The sequence below is a fragment of the Erinaceus europaeus genome, chromosome 21, assembly GCF_950295315.1.
Source record: "Erinaceus europaeus chromosome 21, mEriEur2.1, whole genome shotgun sequence".
Taxonomy (NCBI): Eukaryota; Metazoa; Chordata; class Mammalia; order Eulipotyphla; family Erinaceidae; genus Erinaceus; species Erinaceus europaeus.
This window is the reverse complement of record NC_080182.1, coordinates 29,456,163-29,482,268: the sequence shown is the minus strand read 5'-3', so window position 1 is coordinate 29,482,268 and position 26,106 is coordinate 29,456,163. Positions and strand designations below refer to the sequence as shown.

The 26,106-nt window shown below is 51.6% G+C and overlaps 1 protein-coding gene across 12 annotated transcripts in view; it reads right to left on the bottom strand.

Moving 5' to 3' along the window:
• Positions 1-26,106, bottom strand: part of ATP2B2 (ATPase plasma membrane Ca2+ transporting 2) — a 232,855-nt gene that overhangs the window by 51,284 nt on the left and 155,465 nt on the right. For 7 of the 12 annotated variants that reach the window (XR_009547083.1, XM_060180697.1, XM_060180700.1 and 4 more), the window contains 6 exons: positions 13,204-13,401; positions 10,804-11,061; positions 9,869-9,994; positions 4,388-4,513; positions 2,949-2,981; positions 2,076-2,132 (listed from right to left, as the gene is read on the bottom strand). Coding sequence is in view for 11 of the 12 variants with exons in the window: in XM_060180697.1 (XP_060036680.1) it covers positions 2,076-2,132; positions 2,949-2,981; positions 4,388-4,513; positions 9,869-9,994; positions 10,804-11,061; positions 13,204-13,401 (798 nt within the window). In the remaining variant the exon portion in view is untranslated. The remainder of the gene's footprint in view (positions 1-2,075; positions 2,133-2,948; positions 2,982-4,387; positions 4,514-9,868; positions 9,995-10,803; positions 11,062-13,203; positions 13,402-26,106) is intronic. The other 5 variants (XM_060180704.1, XM_060180705.1, XM_060180699.1 and 2 more) reach the window with 2 other exon arrangements.

The following is a 26,106-nucleotide window of genomic DNA, read 5'->3' as shown; positions in this document are numbered from 1 at the left end:
CTCTAGGGAGGCTCCTCCCCGACTAGAGTAGTTAAGGGGAGAAGAAAGGCTCCTTGTGTCTGGAGCCCTTGAGCTCATGGGTTCTTAGCACCATCCTGGCTTAGTGACAGTTTGCTCAATGTTCCCACCCCAAGGTGTCCCCCACCCCTGTGCCCATCCACCCTGTCACACCGGCTGTGAGACTCCAGTCTGGGGCCCAGAGACGCCAGTGTGCCGTCTGCAGAGTGCCCAGGCCCAGCAAGGACATGGTTCCCGCAGCTGGACCTATCCTGTGCGGGGGCTAAACTGTGAGGATGGACAAGCAGCCCTGGGAGGTGGCCCAGTGGCTGAGCATCTGCCTCCAGGAGTGAGGCCCTGGGCTTGACCTCAGCCAGCACTGGATAAAAACAAAAGCAAAACCGAAACATGAAACAGGGCACCGACGCCCTGCTCCTTCTCTCTCTGGCAATCACAAATGGGGCTAGCATCTCCGCGACCTGGGCACGGCTCCATGGTAGAGTGTAGGGGTGTCATACGTGAGTGAGGTCCTGAGTTCGATCCCCAGCACCACACATGCTGGAGTGGCACGATGGCCTCTTTCTCAAAATAAACAGATTTTTTTTTTTTAAGAAGAGATCCTGGGGTATGGATCCACCTGCCAACGCCTATGTCCAGCAGAGAAGCAATATGCCAAACAGAATTTGGATCCATACTCCCAGAGGGGGAGAAATGTGAGGGGAAGATGACCAGAGGGCTCTGAACCCCAATTCCATCAGGACCAGAGAGAGCAGAGGGAAAGAGGAGGACACTCAGAAGTCGTCACAGGTGTGACTTAGAAAGTTAGATGAGGCAGGACCATAAAAAAGGGCAAATATATAAAAATATTCTATAAATATAGATAGCTATGGAAGTAATAGTCAACCTGCTCTCTCACAATTTTGTACAGCAATAACAACAAAAACAATAATAATAGTTCTTGTTGGCTTGTGTTGGGTGATCCCAGATGGAAAGTGGGGGTTGCCGGGTTGGGGTTCAGGCCTGGCTCTGGAACTTCTGTGCTCCATGAAGATGATCTGAGCTCAAGGAGCCTCCGTTTCCTCTCTCTTAAGAGGCTGGAACTATAGCCAATGGTAGGCCTGGTGAGGGCAGAAGAGGCTCCCAGGAGGCAGCCAGGAACCCTGGGCTCCCTTACTTCCTGCTGCTTCCCTGGGGCTCCTGGCAGCCTGGAAGTTATCTGTCTGGGCTCAGGGGACCCTACTCCCGACCTGCTCCTCCCCAACCCCGGGTGCACCCTCCTGTCACTCCTCAGCTGAGGCACGCCCCCCAGCACCTCCGACACCCCAAGCTGCCTGTTGCCCCTTCTCCTCTTCTGCCTGTAGCCCCCGTGAGCCCCTGAAGGCCTGGATCCTCCCAGGGCCTGGGGCAGGTGACCCCCTGCATGTCCTCCCCTGGATGGGGGGTTGGATGACCATGTGGATGAGAGACCTTGGCTGGAGAATCCTGAGGTTCTGCTGACCCTGCCGACAGAGTAGCCAAGGGGTAGCTGTGTCACCTGATGGGGGATAGGCACAGAGGGGACAGAAGTGGATATAAGGGACAGCACCCCAAGAAATGGACGCAAGGCACAGCACCCCAAGATGAGGAGTGTGGAGAGACATCAGAGGCCAGGTGGTAAGTGGAGAGGGGGGGTCCAGGCTAACCCTCCCTCCCTAGCCTGTCCCTCCACCCCCTGCCCCAGGGGCCACAGATAATGGTGACAGTCAGGACAGATAGCACAGGCAGCAGCAGATAGGAGGCCACCACCGTCCTGGGGAGGATAAGCCCCGCCCTGTGCTGGACAGAGGAGAGGGGGGAAAGCTGTCCAGAGGAGGCACAGCCATGCTGGGGCACCCGTCTCCTCCCGGAGGGCAGCCAGCCCAGGCAGGGACCCCAGGCGTCTCCCCAGGCTGGCCCTACCTAGGAAGGGGGGCCATACCCACAGCCTGCTTCTCTGGGGTCCTGGTGGGGGGGTCCGTGGTGCCCTGGCCCCCTCCTAGGCGCTGCCCCAGCCACCCCCACACACCAGGAAGGCCAGCCCTGGGGACACGCAGACCTACCATTGGCCAGGCCGGGGTCTGAGTTATCAGCTGCGCTGCCTGCCGCCCCCTCGGCCGCTGTTGGGGGGGAGGGAAAAGGTGTCACAGGGACAGAGCCAAGAGGGGTGGAGGGACACCCATGTCTAGGCTGGGAATCTGGAGCTCAAACTGGGGGCCAGGGGGCTCCCCTAGAGACAGCACAGGAGCTAGACATGAGGGCAAGTGGGCAGGGTCTTTGGCCTGCAGATGCTGACCTCACCACTTGGAGGGACCCATGAGGACAGGTGTGGTGGGGGCTGGCTGCCTGCTGGGGGCCAAGGGGCCCAAGGCCCGGAGTCAGTAAGGCCTTTTGCTTCTTGCCACATTGTGGGCGTCACCCTCCCGAAGGGATGTGTGTCCCAGTAAGGGGTCAGTGGTCCATGGTGTTCACTCAGTGGGGTTCTAGGCCTTGCTTCCCAGCTTGCTAAGAACTGCTGGGGACCCCCACTTCTGAGCTGCCCCGCCACTGGGAAGGTGACATCAGGCATGTCCCTTCTCAGGGAATCCTGTGACATGCTGACTGGCTCTGACGGTCTGCTCTCAGGGCTGAGTAGGGGGGAAGGGTAGAGACACTTGGGGTGAGGGGGACAGGCCAAGGGCTCTGTGCTCTGTGTGGTGATGGTGGGGCAGGCAGCAGGGTTGTGGGCTCCCATGTGAGTGAGGTTCTGGGTGCCAGTATGAGGGGACAGGGCTGTGTGGAGATAGGGGCTGGGGGCCCAGGAAGGGGCCTGGCAGAGTGGGGTGGCTGGCTGGTCTGGGGGCCCCAGCTGTGTGCTGTGCTGGTGGGCAGGGTAGGGACTCCTGGCAGAGGCTGCTGTGGCTTCCCAGCCCAACTGCCCTGAGGGTCTACTGTACCTGGTAGCTGAAGGCCATCCCCCTTCTTGACACCTGTGTGATGATGTTTGAGACATGTTAATGGAGGAAAAGCACACGCAGCCTCCTGTGTGCATGTGAGCACACACATGTACGCACACGCACACACATGCACGCACACGCCCAGTGAGTCCTGGAATGAAGCCTGTGTATGCAGGCTCTAAGCAATGTCCCGGGTGGAGGTGATGGCATGAGCCTCCATCCCCTCTGTCATGTTCCCTCCACATGTCAGAGGGGTTGGAGGTCTCTGCATCTCCTTGGGGTGCAGGGTATGCTCAGCTAGGACCCTGACCTGTCTTCCCACTGCCAGTAAAAAAATAAAACAAAAAAAAAACACACAAGTCTGGCCCCATGGAAGTCTCAGACCCCCATCCCTACACACGGCCCCTGGTGGAGATAAGAAAAGGCTGCAGATGCCCTGTGACCCCCACCTGCCCAGCACCCCGGAGCCACGGTTCCTCCGTCATTGTGTGGGCACACACACAGGGACTTCCGCTCTCCATGACCCTTGACCTCCAGTATCCCAGTTCACAGCTCAGCTCCATTATTCCTGCTGATGGGGGTGGCCACCCTCAGGAGCCGCCATTGTAGATGGTGTTCATCCTCGGGCAGGTGTCCTGCCCACGAGCCAGGCTCTGTGCCTGACTGGCTCCCTCATCGCCTTCCCCACCCTCTCCCACTTCCAGAAGACTAGGTCTTGGGGGCCCTCTTCCATCCTTAGAGGAGACACACGACTGAAGATGTCAGGGGGCCCAAGACCAAGTGTGGATGTCAGATTGGGAACTGAGTCTTTGGGTTTGAGGCAGGTCTGGTGGACTGTAGGCTACTTGTGTTGTGTTGTCTGACTCTCCCTCTCTCTGTCCTCAGAGGCACAGCTTGTTGCCCTGAAGGGAGCCCAAGGAATTAGAGCTCTTGCTACTGAGGTGGGGAGGGAGGGGCAGACCGGGATCCATATATGTAGCATGGGATTGGAGTGCATAGCCATTGTCCTTAAGAGTTCTGTTTTGGCCACCTTTCCCCAGAGTCCACTCTGCTCACATCTGGGATAGTCTGAGCCAGATGCAACCATGCACAGGGAAATTGAGAACAGTATTTAGGGATATGTGTACATCGGGGTGATGAGGGGACAAGGTCACACTTGAGGCTGGAGTTCAGCAAAGGGCTCAGGACCTTTGTCCTGGTCTTGAGGCAAGGGAAGGAAAGGCCATGATATGAATGGACAACACAGAAGACTGGGACAAGATCCTGGAGATGAAACAAACAGAGGCCCCCTGGCCCTGGCGAGGCCTCAAGGATGCAAGAGGTGAGTGTTGGCACAGGGCATGGACATAAAAGGCACTTGACCACTAGTCTGTCGAGTGAATAAACAACAACAACAACAATGTGGCTCATCTCCTGGCTTGCAAGGGGGTTGGGCTTACCTTTCTTGTCTTTCTTCTCTTCCTCCTCACCACCAGCCCCCAGCAGAGTGAAGATGATTCCAGTCTGGGAGTTCACACCCACGGCAGTCACCACCATCTTTCCTGAGCCTTCCATTACGTGAGTCCCTGAGGGAGGTAATGAAAGTCAAGTCACCGCCGAAAAGGCCCACAATCCCTCCCCAGAGGAGTGGGACAAAGTCAGTTCTGGTAAGCTCTGGAAAATTTACCTGTTGAGTGTCTGGCCACTGCCCAAGGTGGAAGTTTAATCTACGATGGTGGTGGTGGGGCTGGTGGGCTGGTTTGTTTATTTGTTTCTTTCTTTCAAATATTTATTTATTGGATAGAAAAGCTGAGAGGGAAGGGAGAGACACCTGCAGCCCTGCTTCATCACTCATGAGGCTTTCCCCCTGCAGGTGGGAATCAGGAATCTGAACCCGGGTCTCTGCATGTTAACAGGCACTCTACTGGGTGCACCAATGCCCAGTCCGTGCAGCCCAGTTCACCTCCGGACAGTGCTATGACCAGCCTGGGTGCTCACACTGCTACACCTCAGTTCTCAGGTCCACTACCTCTACCCGCACCTGGAGTGTCCCTCCTCTCTCTCCATCCTGTCAAGCAGGGGCCATGCTGTCTTCCCCTTAGTGACAGTATTGGGGGCCAGTCCTCATTCTGCTGAAGTCTGCAACCAGCAAAACCAAGCCCTGGACACAGTTGTTAAGACAAAATCTCCACACAGATTAAGAGTGTTAAGAGATTTTGTCTTAACACAGTTGTTAAGACAAAATCTCTTATTTCTTGCCCCCTCCCAATGATCTGGGGCAAGAAATAAGGACTCTGGGATCTCAACTTTTGTTGGGCAGTACGCCAGCTTCTCCCTGCTTCTCCCTGCGGTCTATTTACATAACCAGTTACCTAGGAACCTCCCTGCCTGCAGGGCATTGGTTTAATCCCCATTGGTTCATGATGTCTTTTTGCTCCGCCCCCTCTCATAGTCACCCTGACTTCCACCAGTCTCTTTTCGCTCCACCCTCTCTACGTCACATCCTGTTTCCACCCTACTTGGCGAGTATCTATACAGCTGCTCTTCTGTTTTAACACACTTGGGATTACCTTCTGGCTCTGAGAGTTCCAGAGTCTATCTCCTGCAACGCTAGCTCGGCACAAGTTCCTGATCCCTCTCCCATGCAGCAGCCTAGATCGGCTCCAGTTGAGTTCTCTCCAACCCAGAGAGCACTTGCTCAGGAATAAGCACCCTCAGGCTCTCCCGGCAAACCTTGAGGAGCTTTTCACTGAAATGGAGTTCTCCCCATTCTAAGTGTCAGCAGCAGATCCCAGCAGAGCCACTGCACTATTACACACATCACAAAACCCAGTTTTCTGTTCTAGTTCCCTTTACAGAGCTGCAGCTCCCATCCAAGCCCATTTCTACTGATTTGTTGTTAAAAGATTTATTAGAGAGAGAGAGAGAGAGAGAACTACAGGATCATGTTTGCACATAGAATGCTGTGACTTGAACGCAAGACCTTATGCTTTCAAGCCCAATACTCCAGCCACGGCACTGCCTTCTAGGCCACAGGCTCATCTGTATTTTATGGCTAAGGTAGTGACTGAACCTCCTTCTTTCCTTCCTTCCTTCCTTCCTTCCTTCCTTCCTTCCTTCCTTCCTTCCTTCCTTCCTTCCATTTTTCCTTTCCTTATTTTCTTTGCTAACAAAGGCATACTACACACAAAATTTTAAAAATAGGCTATTCACCACAGAATAAATCCAAAAGGTCAATAAACATATGAAAAAATGCACCAAGTCACTGATTATCAGAGAAATACAAATACCACTTCACTCCTGTGAGAATGTCATACATCAGAAAAGGTAACAGCAGTAAATGCTGGAGTGGTTGTGGGGACAAAGGAACCCTCCTGCACTGCTGGTGGGAATGTCAATGAGTTCAACCCCTGTGGAGAGCAGTCTGGAGAAGTGGACCTAAGATCCTACAATTCCTCTCCTGGGGATATATCGTAAGGAACCCAACATACCCATCCAAAAAGATCTGTGTATACCTATGTTCTTAGCAGCACAATTTGTAATAGCCAAAACCTGGAAGCAACCCAGGTGTCCAAAAACAGATGAGTGGCTGAGCAAGTTGTGGTCTAGATACACAATGGAATACTAGTTAGCTATTAAAAATGGTGAGGAATAGCAGGGTCCTAGAGTAGGTCCACTTCTAGCCTTGTGAGAGTTCTCCAGACAGGGGTTGGACCCATTGACATTCCCACCAGCAGAGCAGGAGGGGTTCTTTGTCCCCACAACTTCTCCAGCATTTGCTTTGCCCTGATTTTAACCATTCCCACGCTGGGTCACAGCTCTGAGGCCACTGCCCTTTCCTCCTTGAGCAGAAGGGGGTCCTTGTGTGTGCAGGGACCACGGGCAACCTCTGACACAGGGGGACCCACCTCTGCCTGTCATACCATCACCCCAAGGTTCTGAGCTCAGGTCTGGTGTGGGTGTGTCTCCCTAAACTGCTGACTATGCCCCTTTATTTCTGGTGACCTTCCCCTCTGCTCCCATAGGTGCTCCCCGTAGGCCCCGAGTTCAGCCAAAAAGTGCATTCGGATCCTGTCTACACTGCAAGCCCAGGCCGGAGTTCTTACACCCCTTTGCACCTGTTGGCTCTGCTGAGCCTGGATGCCAGGCTGGGGGTGGACTCCGGGGCCTCAGGTGGGAGCCCCACCTCCACATAGCCCTTCTCAGGACCTGAGGGGTCCTAGATGCACTGAGGATGGACAGACAGATACCCTCAGTGCTGCCTCAGGTAGGTGTTGGCCAGTCTGCTGCCTCGTGGGGTGGGTAAACCGAGTCAGGGAGGTGGGGTCCCTGGAGCTGGATGGAAGCTGGGTTTGCCAGCCAGCCTGGACACTGCTGGGACAGAGGACAGTGCTCTGTGGCCCTGGGAAGGGGATGGCAGGGACCTTGAAGTGGCCTGGACACTGCCCCCAGCCCCGCAGTCTGGGCTGGGTGTCCCCCAGGAGCAGGGGCCAGTGGGCACTGTGGCAGCTGGACCCTTCCTCCTGCCGAGGACCCTGGCTGGGAGGATATTAGTGAGGACACTGACTGGAACATGCTGGCACCCAGCTCAGTGGCCCCCGCCCCCATGGGTGGAAAAAAACGCAGGGGCCAATTTCCACCCCAGATAATCAGACCCCAAATCGCCTTTGAATCTAATTACTCCCATAGGCTGCAGGGAGCAGGAGGGGCAGGAGGAGGCAGGAGGAGGAGGAGGTGCCTGGGGAGGCCTGGTGCCTGTCTGCATGGCCCCACAGCACTGCGGGAGGCTCTCCAGGCCCCATTTAGGGGATCAGGCCTCCTCTGTGCCCCTAGCTGCCATCTGGGCTCCAGCCTTGGCTCTAACCACTGGCCCTAGAACAAATGCCCTAGGGAGACCCAGGTCCAAGGCCCTGACCTTTGCCCTCAGGGCCTCCCCATCTCTCCAAGACCCCTATGGCCCTCTGATCTCCCTTGCAGCTTCACCTCCGGTGCTGGCAGCCCCCACCACCAACTTGCACCCCTCCAGTAGGTTCTCCCTTTGTGGCTGCAAATCCAGTCCCCTCCCACTCAGAGTGCTCCCCTCCTCCCTCTTCCTTCCCTGCTCACGATCCCCTTCCTTCTTCCTCCTCTCCCTTCCCCATCCTCCTCCTTGTCCCCTACTCCTCTTCCTCCACTCCCTTTCTCCCTCTCCTCTCCCACTCCCTTCCTTCCTCTTTGCCCTCCTTTCCCTCCTTCCTCTCAACCTTATCCCCTTCCATCTATTCTTTCATGTGAGGATGTGATTCCCAAGCTTTAAAGACTCACAGAGACAGAGACGGACAGAGAAACACTATCTAGGGAGCTGCCCCAGTACCCTCTGTGGTTCTCCAGGTGGTGCTGGGGATATGACTAGGGTCTTGTCCAGGATGGAGGGGTGCTTTGCCCCAGCCCCATTTTCACAGCCCAGGCTGAACCCCCTCTCTCCGAAGCCCCCAGAGGGGTCACTCAACCCCACCAGGCCCCTGTAGAGGAGACCGGGGCTTGGGTTACCCCTCAGCAGTCACATGGCCCCAGAGGCTGTCGTTCCAGCAGGGACCCCGGAGCCAATCTGGAGCCCCTCAGGCCCAGCTGTGGAGGTCAGGGCTGGATGGTGCTGGGTGGTGTCCACTGCCCCCTGACCCTGTGAACTGTGACCCAGGGCCGGGCAGGGGCTGGAGAGAGTTCCTCTCACAGGCCACTGTCTCACTAGGCTCAAGGTTCTGAGTCTGAGCCCTGGCGCCCCATGGGAGCACCATGGCAGCACTGGGGGAGCTCTGTGGATGGATGGTGGAGGGGTACTCTCTGTCATAGTCTCTTCACACCTCAAATAATTATGAGAAGAAAAGTCTGGGGGCTGGGGAGACAGCTCACTGAGCAGGGGATGGGCTGGCCTTGTATCATAAGGAGGTGCTGTGCTGTCTCTCTGTCTCTCTCTGTATCTCTGTCTGTCTCTCTCTGAATGAAAGAGGCTCAGAGGTGGCTCCCATGTCCTGTCCAGTCTCAGGCTCTGGCTGTGGGGAGGAAGGAGGAGACAGGGGTCCTATAGGGCCTCCCAACCCTGGGCTGTGGATCAAGAGGGCTCAGAACCTGGAGGTGAGCCCCCTGGGGGCGCAGAGCTGGGGTCTCACCCTGCCCCGCCTGCCCTCTGCAGGACTTCAGTGTCCCCAGCTGCAAAGGGACAAGGCCAGGGCTCTTTGGGACTCTAGAAGGTTCTAGGAAGATGGGCAGGGTTCTCTGGGGAGAGGACAGAGGGCAGAGAGGGGATAAGGCAGGGCTTATGGGTGATGATGTGGGGACAGGGCTCTCAGTGTGGGGCCACCTGATCTAGGAGGAGTTGCTGGATTCTAGACCCTGGCATCTCAGTATTGGGGATCCCCCATCACACATCAGGACACCTTCCTTTCTCATAGGTAAACTGAGTCTCGGAGTGGTGGTGGGGGTGGGCAATGCCCCAGTTCTGTCCTGTCTGCTGAATATCACTGCACTCAGGTGAACACTCACCCCTGAAGCCAGGCCCCAACTGGCAGTCTTGGGCCACGGAAGCTGGACTGACCCCACCTGAGGGATACCCTCCATCCAGGTCTGCCCTCTGACCCCAACAAACTCAGAGACAGAGCTGGACCTAGCTGGAGCCTGGCCTCCTCAGTCATACATGCCTGTCACCTTCTAGAATCTTCTCGCTGCCTACCACCAGTCAGTACAGGGCAAGCTGCTCAGGCCGGGTGGGGGCCTCGCTGCTGCCCCCAGGGGCCCAGCACACAGAGAGACCCCAAGGGCTGCCCATCCCCCTCCCTTCTGACCGCTGAGACCACCCACCCCCAAGAGCCGGCAGCCTCGGTGGGCCACGAGGGACGCCTCAACCATGTATGTGTGGGTGGAGGGATAGCGTGGGGGTGAGTCCACCCAGGCCGGCCGCAGCTCACCTGACAGCAACATGGGGTCCTTGTCCACTGACTTGCGCACCTGGTCAGACTCCCCCGTGAGGGAGCTCTCGTCAATCTTGAGGTCATTGCCCTGAATGAAGATGCCATCAGCAGGTAATAGGTCACCTGGTGGGAGGAAGGGGAGGTGAAGGTGTCAGCCGGCACAGTCTTGGGGTGCTTGGGGGGGTCCCCTAAAGGCTTGTGATGACTGTCCGGGGTCAGAAACCAAGATGCTGCCCATGAAGAGCAGGCAAGACGACAGTGCCTATGTGAGGCAGACAAGATGGCCGAGGCATCTCTGGACCAGGTGTGGATTTGGGGCCCATTTGTTCAGTGATTCATCCTCCCTTAGTCTCAGAGAAGGTTTTGGGGAGATTTGCTGGGAAGTGATTTGTCTCTCTTGACTCCGTGAGGGAGGCCCCCAGACAGGCGCACTCTGAAGGATGCCAGCGTCTCCCCACCCCAAACTGAGTGAGGGGGAGACGCCTTACTTTCCCAGGACATAGCTTGTCTAAACCCTCTTTGGGGCAGCCCACATGGCCTTCCCTGAGGCGGCAATAGCACAGTTCCAGAATGTCCCATGCCCATGTCCACACCTCCTGCTGGCTTCTCCAGCCTGACTTGGCCACGAGTCAAAGGTGGGGATGGGAGACGGACTCGATCCCATGAGCCCCTCTGAGCCTTGGCTGGGGAGTGCTGTGCTGAGGAGGCCTCCAGGGCTGTCCAGGCCAGGCACTGGATGCCCTGGGTGGGGGCATGTTGGCTGGCAAGCAATCTACTTCCCACTTGGATTCTGGACCCTCACCTTGTCCAGAGTGGCTCAGAAGACACCCTGGTGTGAGTAGGCCTGTGGGGACCCAGCCCTGCCCATCTCCCCCAGCTTTGTGTGTACCTCCCTAGCCCTGACTGTCCCCCGTTCCCTGGCCGGCACCCACCATATTTGATCTGGGCGATGTCCCCCACCACGATCTCGGCCACGGGGATCTGTACCACCTGACCCGCTCGCACCACTGTGAACTTCTGCTCCTGCTCGATGCGGCTCTGCAGGCCCCGGAACTGCTTCTCCTTGCTCCAGTCGTTGAAAGCCGTGACCAGCACCACACAGATGACGGACAGCAGGATGGCCGCACCCTCGATCCAGCCGGCTTCTGCCTCGCCCTCATCTTCCGCACCGGCCTGGGCTGTTGCGCAGCCTGGGGAGCCGGGGGGCGGTTCAGGGGAGGGGTGGGCAGGGGGCCTGGACGAGACCCAGAGCTCCTACAGGTGTGACACTTCGAATGTTCTCCCTGACCCAGCTTGCTCTTATCTTATTACAACTTTTTTTTTTTTTTTTTTTTTTTGCCTCCAGGGTTGTCACTGGAGTTCAGTGTTGGCACTACAAATCCACTGCTTCTGACAGTCATTTTTTCCATTTTACTGGACAGGACAGAGAGAAATTGAGAAAGGAGGTGGGTAGAGAGGGAGAGAGAAAGAAAGACACCTGCAGACCTGCTTCACCACTTGTGAAGTGTCCCTCCTGCATGAGAACTGTGGGCTTGAACTGGGATCCTTGAGTGGATCCCTGTGCTTAGTACTATGTGTGCTTAATGGGGTGTGCCACTGCCTGGCACTGTTAAAATGGTTTTCATTATATTTATTTATTTATTTATAAGATAGAGGCAGCCAGAAATCGAGAGGAAGGGGGAGGGAGGGAGGGAGGGAGGAAGAGAGAGAGAGAGAGAGAGAGAGACCTGCAGCCCTGCTTCACAACTTGTGAAGCGACTCCCCCTGAAGGTGGGGACTGAGAACTTGAACCTGCATCCTTGTGCACTGTAACACGTGTGCTCAACCAGATGTACCACCACCTGGTTCCACTTTTTTCTTAAATTATTTTTTAATTCTATTATTTATTTATTATTGACTGGATAGAGACAGATAATTTGAGAGGGAAGGTGAAGATAGATGAAAGACAGAGAGAAGAGAGAGACCCCTGGAGATCTGTTCTGCCACTTGTGAAGCTTCCTCCCTGCAGGTGGGGAGCAGCGGCCTCAAACTCGGTCCTTGCCCTCAACTGAGTGTGCTCAATTTCTCTTCTTTCTTTCCTTTTTTTCTGTTGGGGCTTCTCGCCTGCATGACTCCACCCTCCTGCAGACTACCTTCCTCTCTCCCTCCCTCCCTCCCTCCCTCCCTCCCTCCCTCCCTCCCTCCCTTTTTTTCCAAATGGAAAATGGAGACAGAGACACAGAGAAGAAAGCCATCAGCACTGTCCCAGGGCCTAGGGGGCTCCGCATGCCGCTCCCCTGTGGTGACCAGGACCCTGCTGGTCCTCATGCATGGTCAAGCGTGTGCACTACCGGCTGAGCTATCTTCCTGGCCCTATTCCTGACCCAACTTCCTAGGCTTTATTCTCTTCCCTTCTTTCTCCATCCCCTCCCCTCCCTTCCCCTCTCTCTCCTTTTCAGGAGAGACACACAGAGAGGCCCCATAGCACTGCTTCACTTGTCTCTATCCATGGTCTTCCTATGGAGTGCTGGGACTTGAACCCATAGCCTCATGCATGCTGAGGCATGAGCTCCATGGGAAGGGAGGGCCCCACAGCTGAAACCAAGGGGCATGTGGAGGGTAGGACCTCTCCCCATGGCCCTTTTCTGCTGCTGCTGTGAGGCCCTGGGAACTGCCACCCCGCTCGGACCTTTGGCTTTATCTACAGTGCGAACAGCTTCCTTCACAGGGGACTGCTGGCCCTTGGCGCCTGAAGGAGAGGCCTAGGCAGACACGTCTCTGGGGGGAGCCTGTCCTGGGGAGCAGCCTGTCTCAGGGAGCAGCCTGTCCTGGGGAGTAGCCTGTCTGAGGGGAGCAGCCTGTATGAAGGGAGGAGCCTGTCTGAGGGAGAAGCCTGTCTGAAGAGGGAGCCTGTCTGAGGGGGGAGCCTGAGAGAAGCAGCCTTTATGAATGGAGGAGCCTGTCTGAGGAAGCAGCCTATCTGAGGGAGCAGCCTGGCTACATGGAGGGGGAGCCCTGGGCCAGCACTGAGCAGAGCCCACCCACCCACTCTAGCAATGACTTTGCCTTTGCCTCCTGCTTCCTGGCCACTGAGGGCAGGTGTCTGGGGCTTGGGGTGAGGGCACCCCAGGGCCTGACCTTGCTGCTGTCCCCAGGAGCTCAGGATCCTGAGAGCAGGAGGCATGTCTCCCAGCCACAGATGGGGAAACCGAGTCCCAGGCGGCATGGGCCCAGCCCTTGGTGCCTCCCGGGGCTGCTGAATGTCTGTCTCGATGGACATTGACCAGAGTCCCCAGGGGTCACCCCTTCTCTGTGCCTAGTTTCCCATTTCTGAGGAGGGGTCCCGCCCTCACCTTCGTTGCTCTCGCCCGGTGGGTGGTAGAAGGACAGCCCCAGCGAGATGATGGCTGCAATCTCCAGGATGATGAGCGTCACGTCCTGCAGCGCCTCCCACACCAGCTGCAGGAAGGTCTTGGGCTTCTTCGGGGGGATGAAGTTCTGGCCAAACACCTGCTTTCGCTTCTCCAGGTCTGGCGCCGTGCCTGGCAAGCCTGTGGGGGTGGGGGCAGAGGCGGAGGCATCGGCCCAGGCCTGGGCATGGCCACACAGCAGAGGGACAGGGCAGGGGGAGTAGAGGGGGAGAGAGGAGACGGGGAGAGGGATAAAGTAGAGGGGGAGAGAGGAGACGGGGAGAGGAGGAGAGAGAGAGGAGGAGGAAGATAGGAGAAAGGGAGGGAGGAGGAGAGAGGGAAGATATAGAGAGGGAGGGAGGAAAGACACAGAGAGGAGAGAGGTGAAGAGAGGGAGGGAAAGAGAGAGAGAGAGAGAGAAAGAGAGAAGGGGAGAGCGAGAGGGGAAGACGAGAGAGGAGGAGAGGGGTAAGGGTGACTGGTGGGGACTAGGGGCTTGAACCCAGGTCCTTGCTTATTGTGACATGTGAGCTCAACCAGGTGCGTCACCACCCGGCCCTAATATAACTTGGTTACGGATATTCAACATGTCACTTATTTTTATGTGATGCCGAGATGAACACAGGGCCTCATACATGTGCAGTCTCCTGGATCCACTTTATTTATCTTTTATTTTGTAATTTAGAGAGAGAAGGAGACACTCTCCACACCTTCCGAGGTTCAGTCCTTGGTGCTCCCATGAGTCACTGGTGCTTAAACTCAGAGCATCACACAGACAAGGTGTGTTCTCCACCCACTGAGTCATCCCCAGCCCCAGAATTAAGGACTCGGAGATGAGGTCAGCTTGGAAGAGCTAGGTGGGCCCTGACCCTGGGCCAGGTGTCCCTCACAGGGTACAGAGTGGTGAGGCCATGTGGCGACAGAATCTCAGACTAGAGGGATGTGCCCACAAGCCCAGGGCTGCAGGAAGCGCCAGCAGTAGGCTGGGGAGGGGATGACCTGGAACTTTTCAAAGGTTTGATTCCTGATCTCAGACCCTGGCCCCTAGGACCCAGAGGGAAGTGCTGCTGAAGTGAGGAGGCTCTCCCACCCCACCCGTGTCCCCAGCTCTGTGTCCCCATGTCCCCTCTCTTGGAGCTGAGACTCCAAAGTCTGGGCCAGGGTTCAAGGCCTGCCGGCAGCCCTGGTGCTTGTTGCTCCCGGTGTCTGCAGAGCCTGGGCTAGTTGGGGGTCTGTGCAGGTGGGGGTCTCCCCAGGTGCTGTAGATGAAGGACTTCACTCAGTGGCAGCCTGAGGGGGATACTCCTGCTGAGGGAGCGCTGAGCCCAGAGTCCCAGTGGCCGCAGGGGACTGCTGAGGAGGCCGGGGGGGGGGGGGGGGGGGGGTGGGGGGGGTGTCTCTGGCTCTAGAGTCTGCCTGGGGCTCAGGGCTCTGTTTTCTGGGAGTCTGAAAGCAGGGAAGGCCTGCAAACTCAAACAGGTCCTGTGGGTGAGCGCAGGAGGCGGGTGGGGGATGGTGGAAGGTGGGGGCTGTGGGAGAGAGCCTGTGCCCAGGGGCAGTGGTCTGTGTCGCTGGGTCCATATTAGCGCTCTTCTCTTCCTCCTCTTCCTCCTCTTCCTCCTCCTTCTCTCTTTCTCACTTATTCTCTATTTTCTTTTCCTTTCTTTCTTTCTTTCTTTTTTAAATTTTATTTATTTATTTATTTATTTTAAAAAATTTATTTCTTTATTGGGGAATTAAAGTTTTACATTCAACAGTAAATACAATAGTTTGCACATGCATAACATTCCCCAGTTTCCCATTTAACAATACAACCCCCACTATGTCATTCATCATCCTTCATGGACCTGTATTCTCCCCACCCACCCACCCCAGAGTCTTTTACTTTGGTGTAATACTCCAATTCCATTTCAGGTTTGACTTGTGTTTTCTTTTCTGATCTTGTTTTTAAACTTCTGCCTGAGAGTGAGATCATCCCATATTCATCCTTCTGTTTCTGACTTATTTCACTCAACATGATCTTTTCAAGGTCCATCCAAGATCGGCTGAAAACGGTGAAGTCACCATTTTTTACAGCTGAGTAGTATTCCGTTGTGTATATATACCACAACTTGCTCAGCCACTCATCTGTTGTTGGACACCTGGGTTGCTTCCAGGTTTGGGCTATTACAAATTGTGCTGCCAAGAACATATGTGTACACAGATCTTTTTGGATGGATGTGTTGGGTTCCTTAGGATATATCCCCAGGAGAGGAATTGCAGGGTCATAGGGTAGGTCCATTTCTAGCCTTCTGAGAGTTCTCCAGACTGTTCTCCACAGAGGTTGGACCAGTTGACATTCCCACCAGCAGTGCAGGAGGGCTCATTTGACCCCACACCCTCTCCAGCATTTGCTGCTGTTACCTTTTCTGATGTAAGACATTCTCACAGGAGTGAAGTGATATCTCATTGTTGTCTTGATTTGCATTTCTCTGACAATCAGAGACTTGGAGCATTTTTTCATGTGTTTCTTGGCCTTTTGGATCTCTTCTGTGGTGAATATTCTGTCCAAGTCCTCCCCCCATTTTTGGATGGGGTTATTTGTTGTCTTCTTGTTGAGTCTGGCAAGCTCTTTATATATAGTGGTTATTAAACTCTTATCTGATGTATGGCATGTAAAGATCTTCTCCTATTCTGTGAGGGGTCTCTTGGTTTGGGTAGTGGTTTCTTTTGCTGTGAAGAAGCTTTTTAATTTGATGTAGTCCCATAGGTTTATACTTGCCTTAGTCTTCTTTGTAATTGGATTCGTTTCATTGAAAATGTCTTTAAAATTTATGCAAAAAAGAGTTCTGCCAATATTTTCCTCTAAGTATTTGATAGTTTGTGGTCTAACATCCAAGTCCTTGATCCACTTGGAATTTACTTTTGTATTCGGTGAAACACAGTGATTCAGTTTCATTCTTCTGCATTCTTCTGCATTGTTTCCAACACCGTTTGTTGAAGAGACTCTGCTTTTCCCATGTAATAGTCTGGGCCCCTTTGTCAAAATTAGATGTCCATAGGTGTGGGGCCTCATTTCTGGGCTTTCAATTCTATTCCACTGGTCAGTGTGTCTATTCATGTTCCAGTACCAAGCAGTTTTGATGACAATGGCCCTATAATACAGTTTGAGATCTGGGAGTGTGATGCCTCCAGTTCTGTTCTTTTTTCTCAAGATTGTTTTGGCAATTCTAGGTCTTTTCTGGTTCCAGATAAACATTTGTAGCATTTTTTCTATTCTCCTAAAAAATGTGCTTGGGATCTTGATGGGGATAGCATTAAATTTGTAGATGGCTCTGGGTAGTATATTCATTTTGATGATGTTAATTCTTCCAACCCATGAACATGGAATATCTTTCCACTTCTTTGTGTCTTTTTCAATTTCTTTGAGTAGTGACTCATCATTTTCAGTATACAAGTCTTTCACTTCTTTGGTTAGGTTTACTCCTAGATATTTTATTGTTTTTGTTGCTATAGTAAAAGGAATTGATTTCTGGATTTCAATTTCTTCTAATTTAGTGTTTGCATAGAGGAATGCCACTGACTTTTGAATGTTAATTTTGTAGCCTGACACCTTACTGTATTGCCTGATGATTTCCAAAAGCTTCTTGCTGGATTCCTTAGGTTTTTCCATGTATACTATCATGTCATCTGCAAATAAGGAGAGTTTGACTTCTTCTCTTCCAATCTGTATGCCTTTAATTCCTTGCTCCTGCCTGATTGCTATGGCAAGAACTTCCAACACTATGTTGAATAGTAATGGTGATAGTGGGCAGCCCTGTCTAGTACCTGATCTGAGTGGAAATGCTTCCAGTTTTTCACCATTGAGTATGATGTTGGCTGTAGGTTTGCTATATATAGACTCCACTCTCTTCAGGAATTTTCCATCTATTCCCATTTTTTATAGTGTTTTGATCATAAAGGGATGTTGTACTTTGTCAAAGGCTTTCTCTGCTTCTACTGATATAACCATGTGGTTTTTGGTCTTGCTTTTGTTGATGTGGTGGATCACATTGATTGATTTACGTATATTAAACCAATCTTGCATGCCTGGGATAAACCCCACTTGGTCATGATGAACAATCTTTTTGATATACTGCTGTATCCGGTTGGCTAGAATTTTGTTCAATATTTTCGCATCTTTGTTTATCAGAGATATTGGTCTGTAGTTCTCTTTTTTGGTGTGTCCCTGTCTGCTTTTGGTATCAGGGTGATGTTGGCTTCATAGAAGCTGGCAGGGAGTATTCCAGTGTCTTCAATCTTCTGGAAGACTTTTAAAAATAGAGGTATTAGTTCTTCTTTGAAGGTTTTGTAGAATTCATTTGTAAAACCATCTGGTCCAGGACTTTTATTTTTGGGGAGATTTTTGATAACTGTTTCAATTTCATTAGCTGTGATGGGCCTGTTCATGTTATCCACTTCCTCTTTACTTAGTTTTGGAAGTTGGTAGGTATCTAAGAAATCGTCCATTTCTTCCAGGTTCTCTAGCTTGGTGGCATATAGTTGTTCATAGAAGCCTCGCATGATATGTTGAATTTCTGCAGTCTGTTGTGATATCTCCTCTTTCATTTACTATCCAATTTATTTGGGTCTTCTCCCTTTTTTGTTTTGTGAGTCTGGCTAAAGGTTTGTCGATTTTGTTTACTCTTTCGAAGAACCAACATTTACTTTCGCTGATCTTTTATATGGTTTTCCTATTCTCAATGTTATTTATTTCTGCCCTAACTTTAGTGATTTCTGTCCTTCTGGTTGCTTTAGGGTTCCTTTGTTGTTCTTCTTCTAGGTCTTTAAGATGTGCAATCAGGCTGTTTATTTGTGCTTTTTCTTGTTTCCTAATGTGTCCTTGTATAGCTATGAACTTCCCTCTTAGGACTGCTTTAGCTGTGTCCCAAATATTTTGATAGCTTGTGTCTTCATTTTCATTGAACTCTTGAAACATTTTGATTTCTTCCTTGGTTTCCTCTTTGACCCAGAAGTTGTTAAGAAGTGTACTGTTGAGCTTCCACATTTTGGGACTGTTACTAATCTTTTGTTGATTGTTAAGTGTTAGTTTAATTCTACTGTGGTCTGAGAAGATGCTTGGGATGATTTCAATGCTCTTGAATTGGCTGATGCTGTCTTTGTGGCCTAATATATGGTCTATCCTTGAGAATGACCCATGTGGATTTGAGTAAAATGTGTATTCCAGTTTCTTGGGATGAATGACTCTGAAAATGTCCTATAGTTCTAGTTTATCTGTCTCTCATTTAGCTCCCTTATGTCTTTATTGATTTTCTGCCTGGATGATCTGTCAAGTTGAGAGAGTGGGGTGTTGAAGTCCCCTACTATGATTGTGTTACTGTTAATATATTGCTGTAGCTCTTTCAGTAGAAGTTTGATGTATTTAGATGGCTTCTCATTGGGTGCATAGATGTTAATAATTTTTAAGTCCTCTTGATTGACTGATCCTCTGAGCATTAAGTAGTGTCCATTCCTATCTTTTTAAATCTTATCTATTTTAAAGTCTATCATGTCAGATATGAGAATAGCTGCTCCTGCCCTTTTTTGTGGGCCATTGGCTTGTATGATAGTTTTCCATCCTTTCACTTTAAGTCTGTGTTTGTCTTGTTGAGTTAGGTGGGTTTCCTATAGACAGCATATTGTTGGGTTGTGTTTTCTGATCCATCTTCCTACTCTGTGTCTTTTAATAGGTGAATTCAGGCCATTGACATTTATTGATATCAAAGATTAAAGACATTTTAACGCCATTCTTGTAGAGTTTTAGAGTGTTTTGATATATGTCCTATTTGTGGTGGTTTGGTTGTTTATAGGAGACCTTTCAGAACTTCTTTCAGGGCAGGCTTGGTGATGGTTGATTCCTTAAACTGTTGCTTGTCTGAGAAGGTTTTGATGCCTCCATCTAGTCTGAATGACAGTCTAGCAGGATATAGTATTCTTGGCTGAAAGCCTTTCTCATTGAGCACTCAATAGATATCTTGCCATTCTTCTGGCCTGTAGTGTTTGTATGGAGAAGTCTGCTGCTAATCTTATGGGTTTTCCTTTGTAGGTGACTCTTTGTTTTTCTCTTGCAGCCTTCAGGATCCTTTCTTGATCCTTATTCCTTTCCATTCTAAGTATGATATGTCTTGGTGTCTTTAGGTCTGGGTTAATTCTGTTTGGGGCCCTCTGGGCTTCTTGAATTTTTATGTCTTTGATGTTGTTTAGACTAGAGAAGTTTTCAGCTACTATGGCCTGGAAAATGCTTTCTTCCTCTCCTTCTCTTTCTTCCTCTGGTATGACAATAATGTGTATATTGTTTCTTTTGAAGTCATCCCATAGGACTCTGTTGTTGTTTTCAGCATCTCTTAATCTCTTTTTGATATCTCTTACTTCTTTTTTAGTTGTCTCTAATTCATCCTCAATCTTGCTAATTCTGTCTTCAGCCTCATAGATTCTATTCTCTCTGCCCTCTACTGTTTTCTGGAGTTCATCTATTTTGTTTCCCTGCTCTGATACTGTTTTAGCTTGTTCAGCTAGTTGCATTCTTAGCTCAGCGATTTCAGCTTTCAGCTCTCTAATAACCATGAGATAATTAGTATTTTCTTCCATATTCTCATTTGTTGTTCCTGCATTTCTGATTACAATTTTTTCAAATTCTTTACTCACTCCTATTATTATTTCCCTAGCTAATGTTTGGATGTTGAACTCGTTATTTTGTGCTTCACCTTCTGGAGGACTTTTAGCTGGACTCTTGTCCTGGTTCTATTCTCCAATATTTTTTCTTGTTGTTTTAACCATTTTATATATTATGTTATGAGTTCCCTTTATCAGTACTTTTCAAATTATTGATCCCTATTGCCTGGATTGACTTGTGTCTAAGTAAGTTAATTAAAGGGTTCACAGTGGTGAAAGTTAACAGTTATTTCAATCCCTGAGTTGGAGCTCAGTGGTTTAAAAGCCTCTTTCTTTTTTTTTTTTCCTTCCCTGTAGGCTATGGGAGCCTGAGGGCTTTTAAACTATCAATAGGCTTCTTAGCTTAATCATTGACTCCTGACCAAGAGATAAAGGGAGAGAGTTTTGGAGATGAACAAGATAAATGGAAGTGGGATGACCACTCATGGGAAATTTCTCTTTTCCAGACTGGGTCGATCTTAGCACGTCCAACTTGAGTTAGGTGACTGGCCACTGAGTTTGGAGATATGGGAGGATGGGAGACGGGAGAGGGTTGGCTACTGGCACCCAGACTATGAAGAAGCTTCCAGGCCTTCCTACTTGAGTGGGTGAAGTTCAGACTTTCCGTGAGTTGTTGCCAGTGGGCTTGGTGTGTTGCATCCAGGGAGGCAATGAGATGGTCAGCCACATTTGGGTCGCCCGACTCATCATACTGCTTTAGTAGTTGCTCGCATTCAGCATCGAGACCAGGCGTATAGTTAGCATGTCTCCCACGAGGAATGGCTTGGGAAGCTGCTTTGAAGATGGCTTGGCGGAAGCGCCTGTAGGAATCTTCAGAGGGGATAGAGTTAATTGGAATTGCAGGAATAGATTTGTTGGTAAGATCACTGAACAGACGCCAGTTTGCTTTCCGAAAGTTCCATCTTAGTTTCTCCGAGCACAAAATCAGTGGGAGCTGGAGACCAATGTGGATGATAGCTGGACGGTGATGACTGTGCGGGAAGATCTTGAGAACTTGTCTCGTAGTGGGAAAGGCTTGGCCGTTGACTGTGCTAATCCAGCACAGGTCGGGTGACGAGTCTTTATTCCATCTAGCACTGTGAAAAGAGCCTGGCTGTTTGGGATCGTATAATAGGGAGAGGTCATTCGCTGAAGCCCAGTCGGCTAAGATAGAGCCGTCAGCACGAGTGGAGGAATATCCCCAGTCTTGGTGATGACTATTAAAGTCTCCAACGTAAACGGCTGGGTGATTCGGGCTAGGCAGGACCTCATTATCCCATGAGGCACTGGGAGGCTTATATACGTTGACGAGCTGAATAGTTCCAATAGTAATGGAGTTGTAGGGTGCATCTGGGTGACAAGTCTAGCAGATGGAGACTTGTCTCAAGTGGCTTCCCCCAGGGCTCTGTTCTGGCTCCTACGCTATTTAATATTTACATCAATGACCTTCCAGAAACTTCTTCAAGGAAGTTCATCTACGCCGATGACATCTGCTGTGCAACTCAGGCATCGAAGTTTGACATCCTCGAGGAAACACTCACGAAAGATATGTCTCTGATATCTGATTACTGTAAAAAATGGCGACTAATCCCTAGCACTGCAAAAACGGTATCATCTGTTTTCCATCTACACCATGCCTCGGCCTCGAGTGAGCTTAATGTGCAGCTTGACGATACAAGAATCCGGCATGAAGCTCAGCCAGTCTATCTTGGCGTTACTCTCGATTGCACCCTGTCATTTCACGAACATCTCGTAAAAACTGCAGCAAAGGTGGGTGTGAGGAATAACGTCATTGCAAGACTGGCCAGCTCCTCATGGGGCCCGAGCGCTTCCACACTACGATCATCATCTCTGGCATTATGCTATTCCACTGCAGAATACTGTGCCCCAGTATGGTTCCATAGGCCCCATGTCCACTTGGTTGATTCCAAATTATATTCCTCCATGAGGATAATTTCTGGAACCATCCGTTCCACCTCGGTTCCATGGCTGCCAGTTCTTAGCAACATCGCCCCGCCAGATATTCGTCGGGATGCGGCATCATCTAAGTTCATTTCCCACGTCTACGCTCGACCGGACCTGCCAATATACGTGGATATCTTTGCCCACCCTGTCCAACGCTTGACGTCTCGTCACCCAGTCTGGTCCCCTATGCCTACACTGAACTTCTCTGTTCCAGTCTCTTGGAAACAGAGCTGGCAGTCAGCTGAGGTAAAGAACAAACACCTCATCACAGACCCCTGCAAGCATCAACCTGGCTTTGACCTAGCACGTTATGATTGGGCCCTCCTCAATCGCTATCGAACAGGCCATGGCCGGTGCGCCGCTATGTTCCATCACTGGGGAGCCAGAGACGACCCAAACTGCCCCTGCGGCTACAGACAGACTATGACCCACATAGTCAACGACTGCCACCTCTCCAGATTCAAAGGAGGTCTCGAAACTTTACATCAGGCTCAACCTGACGCTGTTGACTGGCTACGGAAGAAAGGCAAACGCTAGAAGAAGAAGAAGAAGAAGAAGAAGAAGAAGAAGAAGAAGAAGAAGAAGAAGAAGAAGAAGAAGAGATAAAGCAGGGTGTGGCAGAGATAATCCAGTGGTTATGCAAAGAGACTTTCACAGCCCCTCAGCTATGCCACCGAGGTATAGGTCTTCTGAGTTTCCTGGTTAGATCTCTGTCCCCTGGTGTCCTTTCCTGTTGCTGCTGCAGATTCTGAGGGTAGTAGCAATGGAGACTCAGAGTTGCACTTGGTGAGTCTCTGGGGAGTCCTCTCCTCCCTTAAGCTGTCCCCTTGTTGGTGGAGCAGACTGGAGGTGGTGTCTCAACTGATAAACTGCTGAACTGTTAGCAGTCACTTAATCTCTCCTTAGGCTCCTCTCTCCTCTCTGTCACCAGCCACACGTGTTTGTACTCACCGGTGATTTACTGGGTTCCTGTGGTCATTCTAGTCCTGTCTTGTTTTGGTCCTGGGTGGTCTCCTTTGGTATTCCTAGTTGATCCGGGAGAGGAGAGGAGAGGAGAGAAAGCGATCTGCTGCTCGTAGCTCCGCCTCCTCCTCTCTTTCTTTCTTTCTTTCTTTCTTTCTTTCTTTGTCTCCAGGGTTATCACTGGGGCTTGGTGGTGGCACTATGAATCCATTGTTCTTGGTGGCCATCTCCCCCACCCCCCCTTTTTATTGGATAGGAGAGAGAGAAATGGAGAGAGGAGGGGGAGATAGAGAGGGAGAGAGAAATATAGACACCTGCAGACCTGCTTCACTGCTTGTAAAACGACCCCCCTGCAGGTGGGGAGCAGGGGCTTGAATCCGGATTCTTGTGCCCATCCCTGTGCTTTGTACTATGTGCACTTAACCACCTGGCCCCATATTATTACTGTTTTCTGGTGCACTTGTGTGAGCCATTGCTGCCGGCAGAGTCTTTTTCTTTGGGAATTTGAGAGAGACAGAGATAGGGAGAGATAGCACAGCTCCTGTTGTGTCTGCTCCCATGCAATGCCAGGGGCTTGCACCTGGGCCCTTACGCACAGTACAGTGTGCACTCTACCAGGTGAGGTACTGCTTAGTATTATTATTTAAAATACTATTTATTTATTATATATAGGATAGAGGCAGAGAGAAATTGAGAGAAGAAGGGGAGACAGAGAGGGAGAGAAACAGAGATACCTGCAGCCCTGCTTCACCACTAGTGAAGCTTTCCCCCTGCAGGTGGGGAGCAGAGTCTTGAACCCAGGTCCTTGTGCACTGTAACCTGTGTGCTCAACCAGGTGCTCCACCTCCTGGCTATTATGATGATGATGATTACTACTACTGCTATTACTATTTTTATTACCACCAGGGTTATCACTGGGGCTTGGTGCCTGCACTACAAACCCACTGCAGTTGGTGGCTATTTTTCCTTTATTTATTTTTGTTATTATTGTATATGACAGAAAGAAGTTGGGGGGGCTGAGAAAGAGAACTGCTTCACTGCATGTGAAGTGTCTCCCCTCCAGGTGTGTGAGGGGCTCAAACTTGGATCCTTGCTATTATTGCTCTGTGTGCTTAACTGGTCGCCAAGCTCCTCTCCCATTAGTACTTTCCATGTCGTGATGCTGGGGATGCAGTGGGGCCAGACACACATGTGATACCTCTAAGCAGCCTCTCCAGCCCTAGTTCTGCTCTAAAGTGAGAGACACTAAGTCACCACTCACCCTCCCTGGGGCTCCCTGGGTGCTGTGCATGGTGCTGAGAGAGGAGAGACCCCACAGCCCTGCCCACCCTCCCTGGGACTCCCTGGGTGCTGTGCATGGTGCTGAGAGAGGAAAGACCCCACATCCCTGCCCACCCTCCCTGGGGCTCCCTGGGTGCTGTGCATGGTGCTGAGAGAAGAGAGACCTCACAGCCCTGCCTACCATCCAGCTCCCTGGGTGCTGTGCATGGTGCTGAGAGAAGAGAGACCCCACAGCCCTGCCTACCATCCGGCTCCTTGGGTGCTGTGCATGGTGCTGAGAGTGGAGAGAGCCCACAGCCTTGCCCACCCTCCCTGGGGCTCCCTGGGTGGTGGGCATGCATCAAGTCAATGTATGTGCCTTGCTGCCAGGCCACCCGCTGGCTCTGTTCCCAGTATCTGAGGAATCTACAGAGTATCTTCTGTCACAGCCGCAGCAATTTACATTCCCACCAGCAGTGCCCAAGAACCCTGCCCTCCACACCCCTGCCAGCCACTGGCCTCGTGACACAGGTGACAGCCCACCGTGACCCTGATGGGCAATGACACCCGGCACTATTTCCTGCTCCTGCTTCCTGGGGAGACGGGGAGGCAGCTTCCTGCCCGTCTTGAACTGATCTCTTGCCTTTCTGTTTCCTTTCTGCATCTGTAAAAGGTGCTCGAGTGTCTCGGGCACTGACCCTTTCCAGCTCCTCTGGCTCTCACAGTCTCAGGAGGCAACTGCCCGACAGCACAGAGCAGGCAGGGCTGCAGCCAGCCTGCAGCTTCTTTTTGTCCTCATGCCTCGGTTTACCTATCAGTGAAATGGGAGCAAGTTGCCCCCAGGCTGGTGTCCCCCCCAGGTGGTGTGTGTGGAAGCTCTCTGTCAGCTGGGGGCTTCAAGGGGTTTCAGGGCAAACACTGTCCTGTGTGTATCCCAATATTCTGGCGACAGGATTTTTGCATTTTATTATTATTACCACCAGGGTTATCACTGGGGCTTGCTGGCACCTGCACAACAAATCTACTACTCTGGGTGGTTATTTTTTTTTCTTTTCTTTTCTTCAATATTTTACTTATTGGATAGAGAGAGAAATCCATAGGGAAGGGGGAGAGAGGGAGGGAGAAAGAGACCGCTGTAGACCTGCTTCAGGGTTCATGAAGCTTCCCCCCATAGGGGCTTGTGCACTGTGGAACGTGTGCTCAACCAGGTGTACCACTACTCAGTCCCTTTCCTTTTTTTTTTTTTTTTTTTTTTTTTTACTTGCTAGGACATAGAGAAATTGAGACAGCAGTGGAGGATAGAGAGGGAGAGGCAGAGAGAGAGAGAGAGAGGGACCTGCAGCTTCCTTGCTTGTGAAGCTTGCCCCCTACAGGTGGGGACCACGGGCTTGAACCCAGGTCCTTGATTTCCTCTGCCACAGCACAGCTGGGACTGTGGCGTGTCTCTGTCTCTGTCTCTCTATTTGCGAAAGTAAGTTGGCAAGAGGCGCTGGTGATGCTGAAAGAGAAGAAAAGGCCATTCCACAGCCCCTCTGCCTGACCACACTCTCTCAGCTCCGGGTCAGACACTCGGTTTGGACTGTCTTGGGGTGACCTCGAGCCACTATCCTGTCTCCCGGGAAACATGGAGCACCCCCCCTCCCAGCGCTCCCAGTCTGGATGCTGAAGGCAGAGCCCAGAGCTCAGGGCTGAGGGGTTCCCTTGCCCTCCAGCAGGGGGCGCTCTGCAGAGCCTCAGGCCTGAGCAGAGGGCTGGGGGGGGGCGGTGCTGGCGTCACCCCACCCTTACTGAGGCCTGGTCACACGCTGCCACCTCCACCAGACAGAGCAGGGTCTGCTCACTGGGGTGAGATACAGGGTGTCCTGTGGGGTGAACTCCTCACAGTGGGTGCACAGAACCTGGGCAGAGAGCCTCTCTCTCCAATGTTTCATTTTTAAATTTCCTTTTAAAAGTATTATCTTTACTTATTTATTGGATAGAGAAAGGACA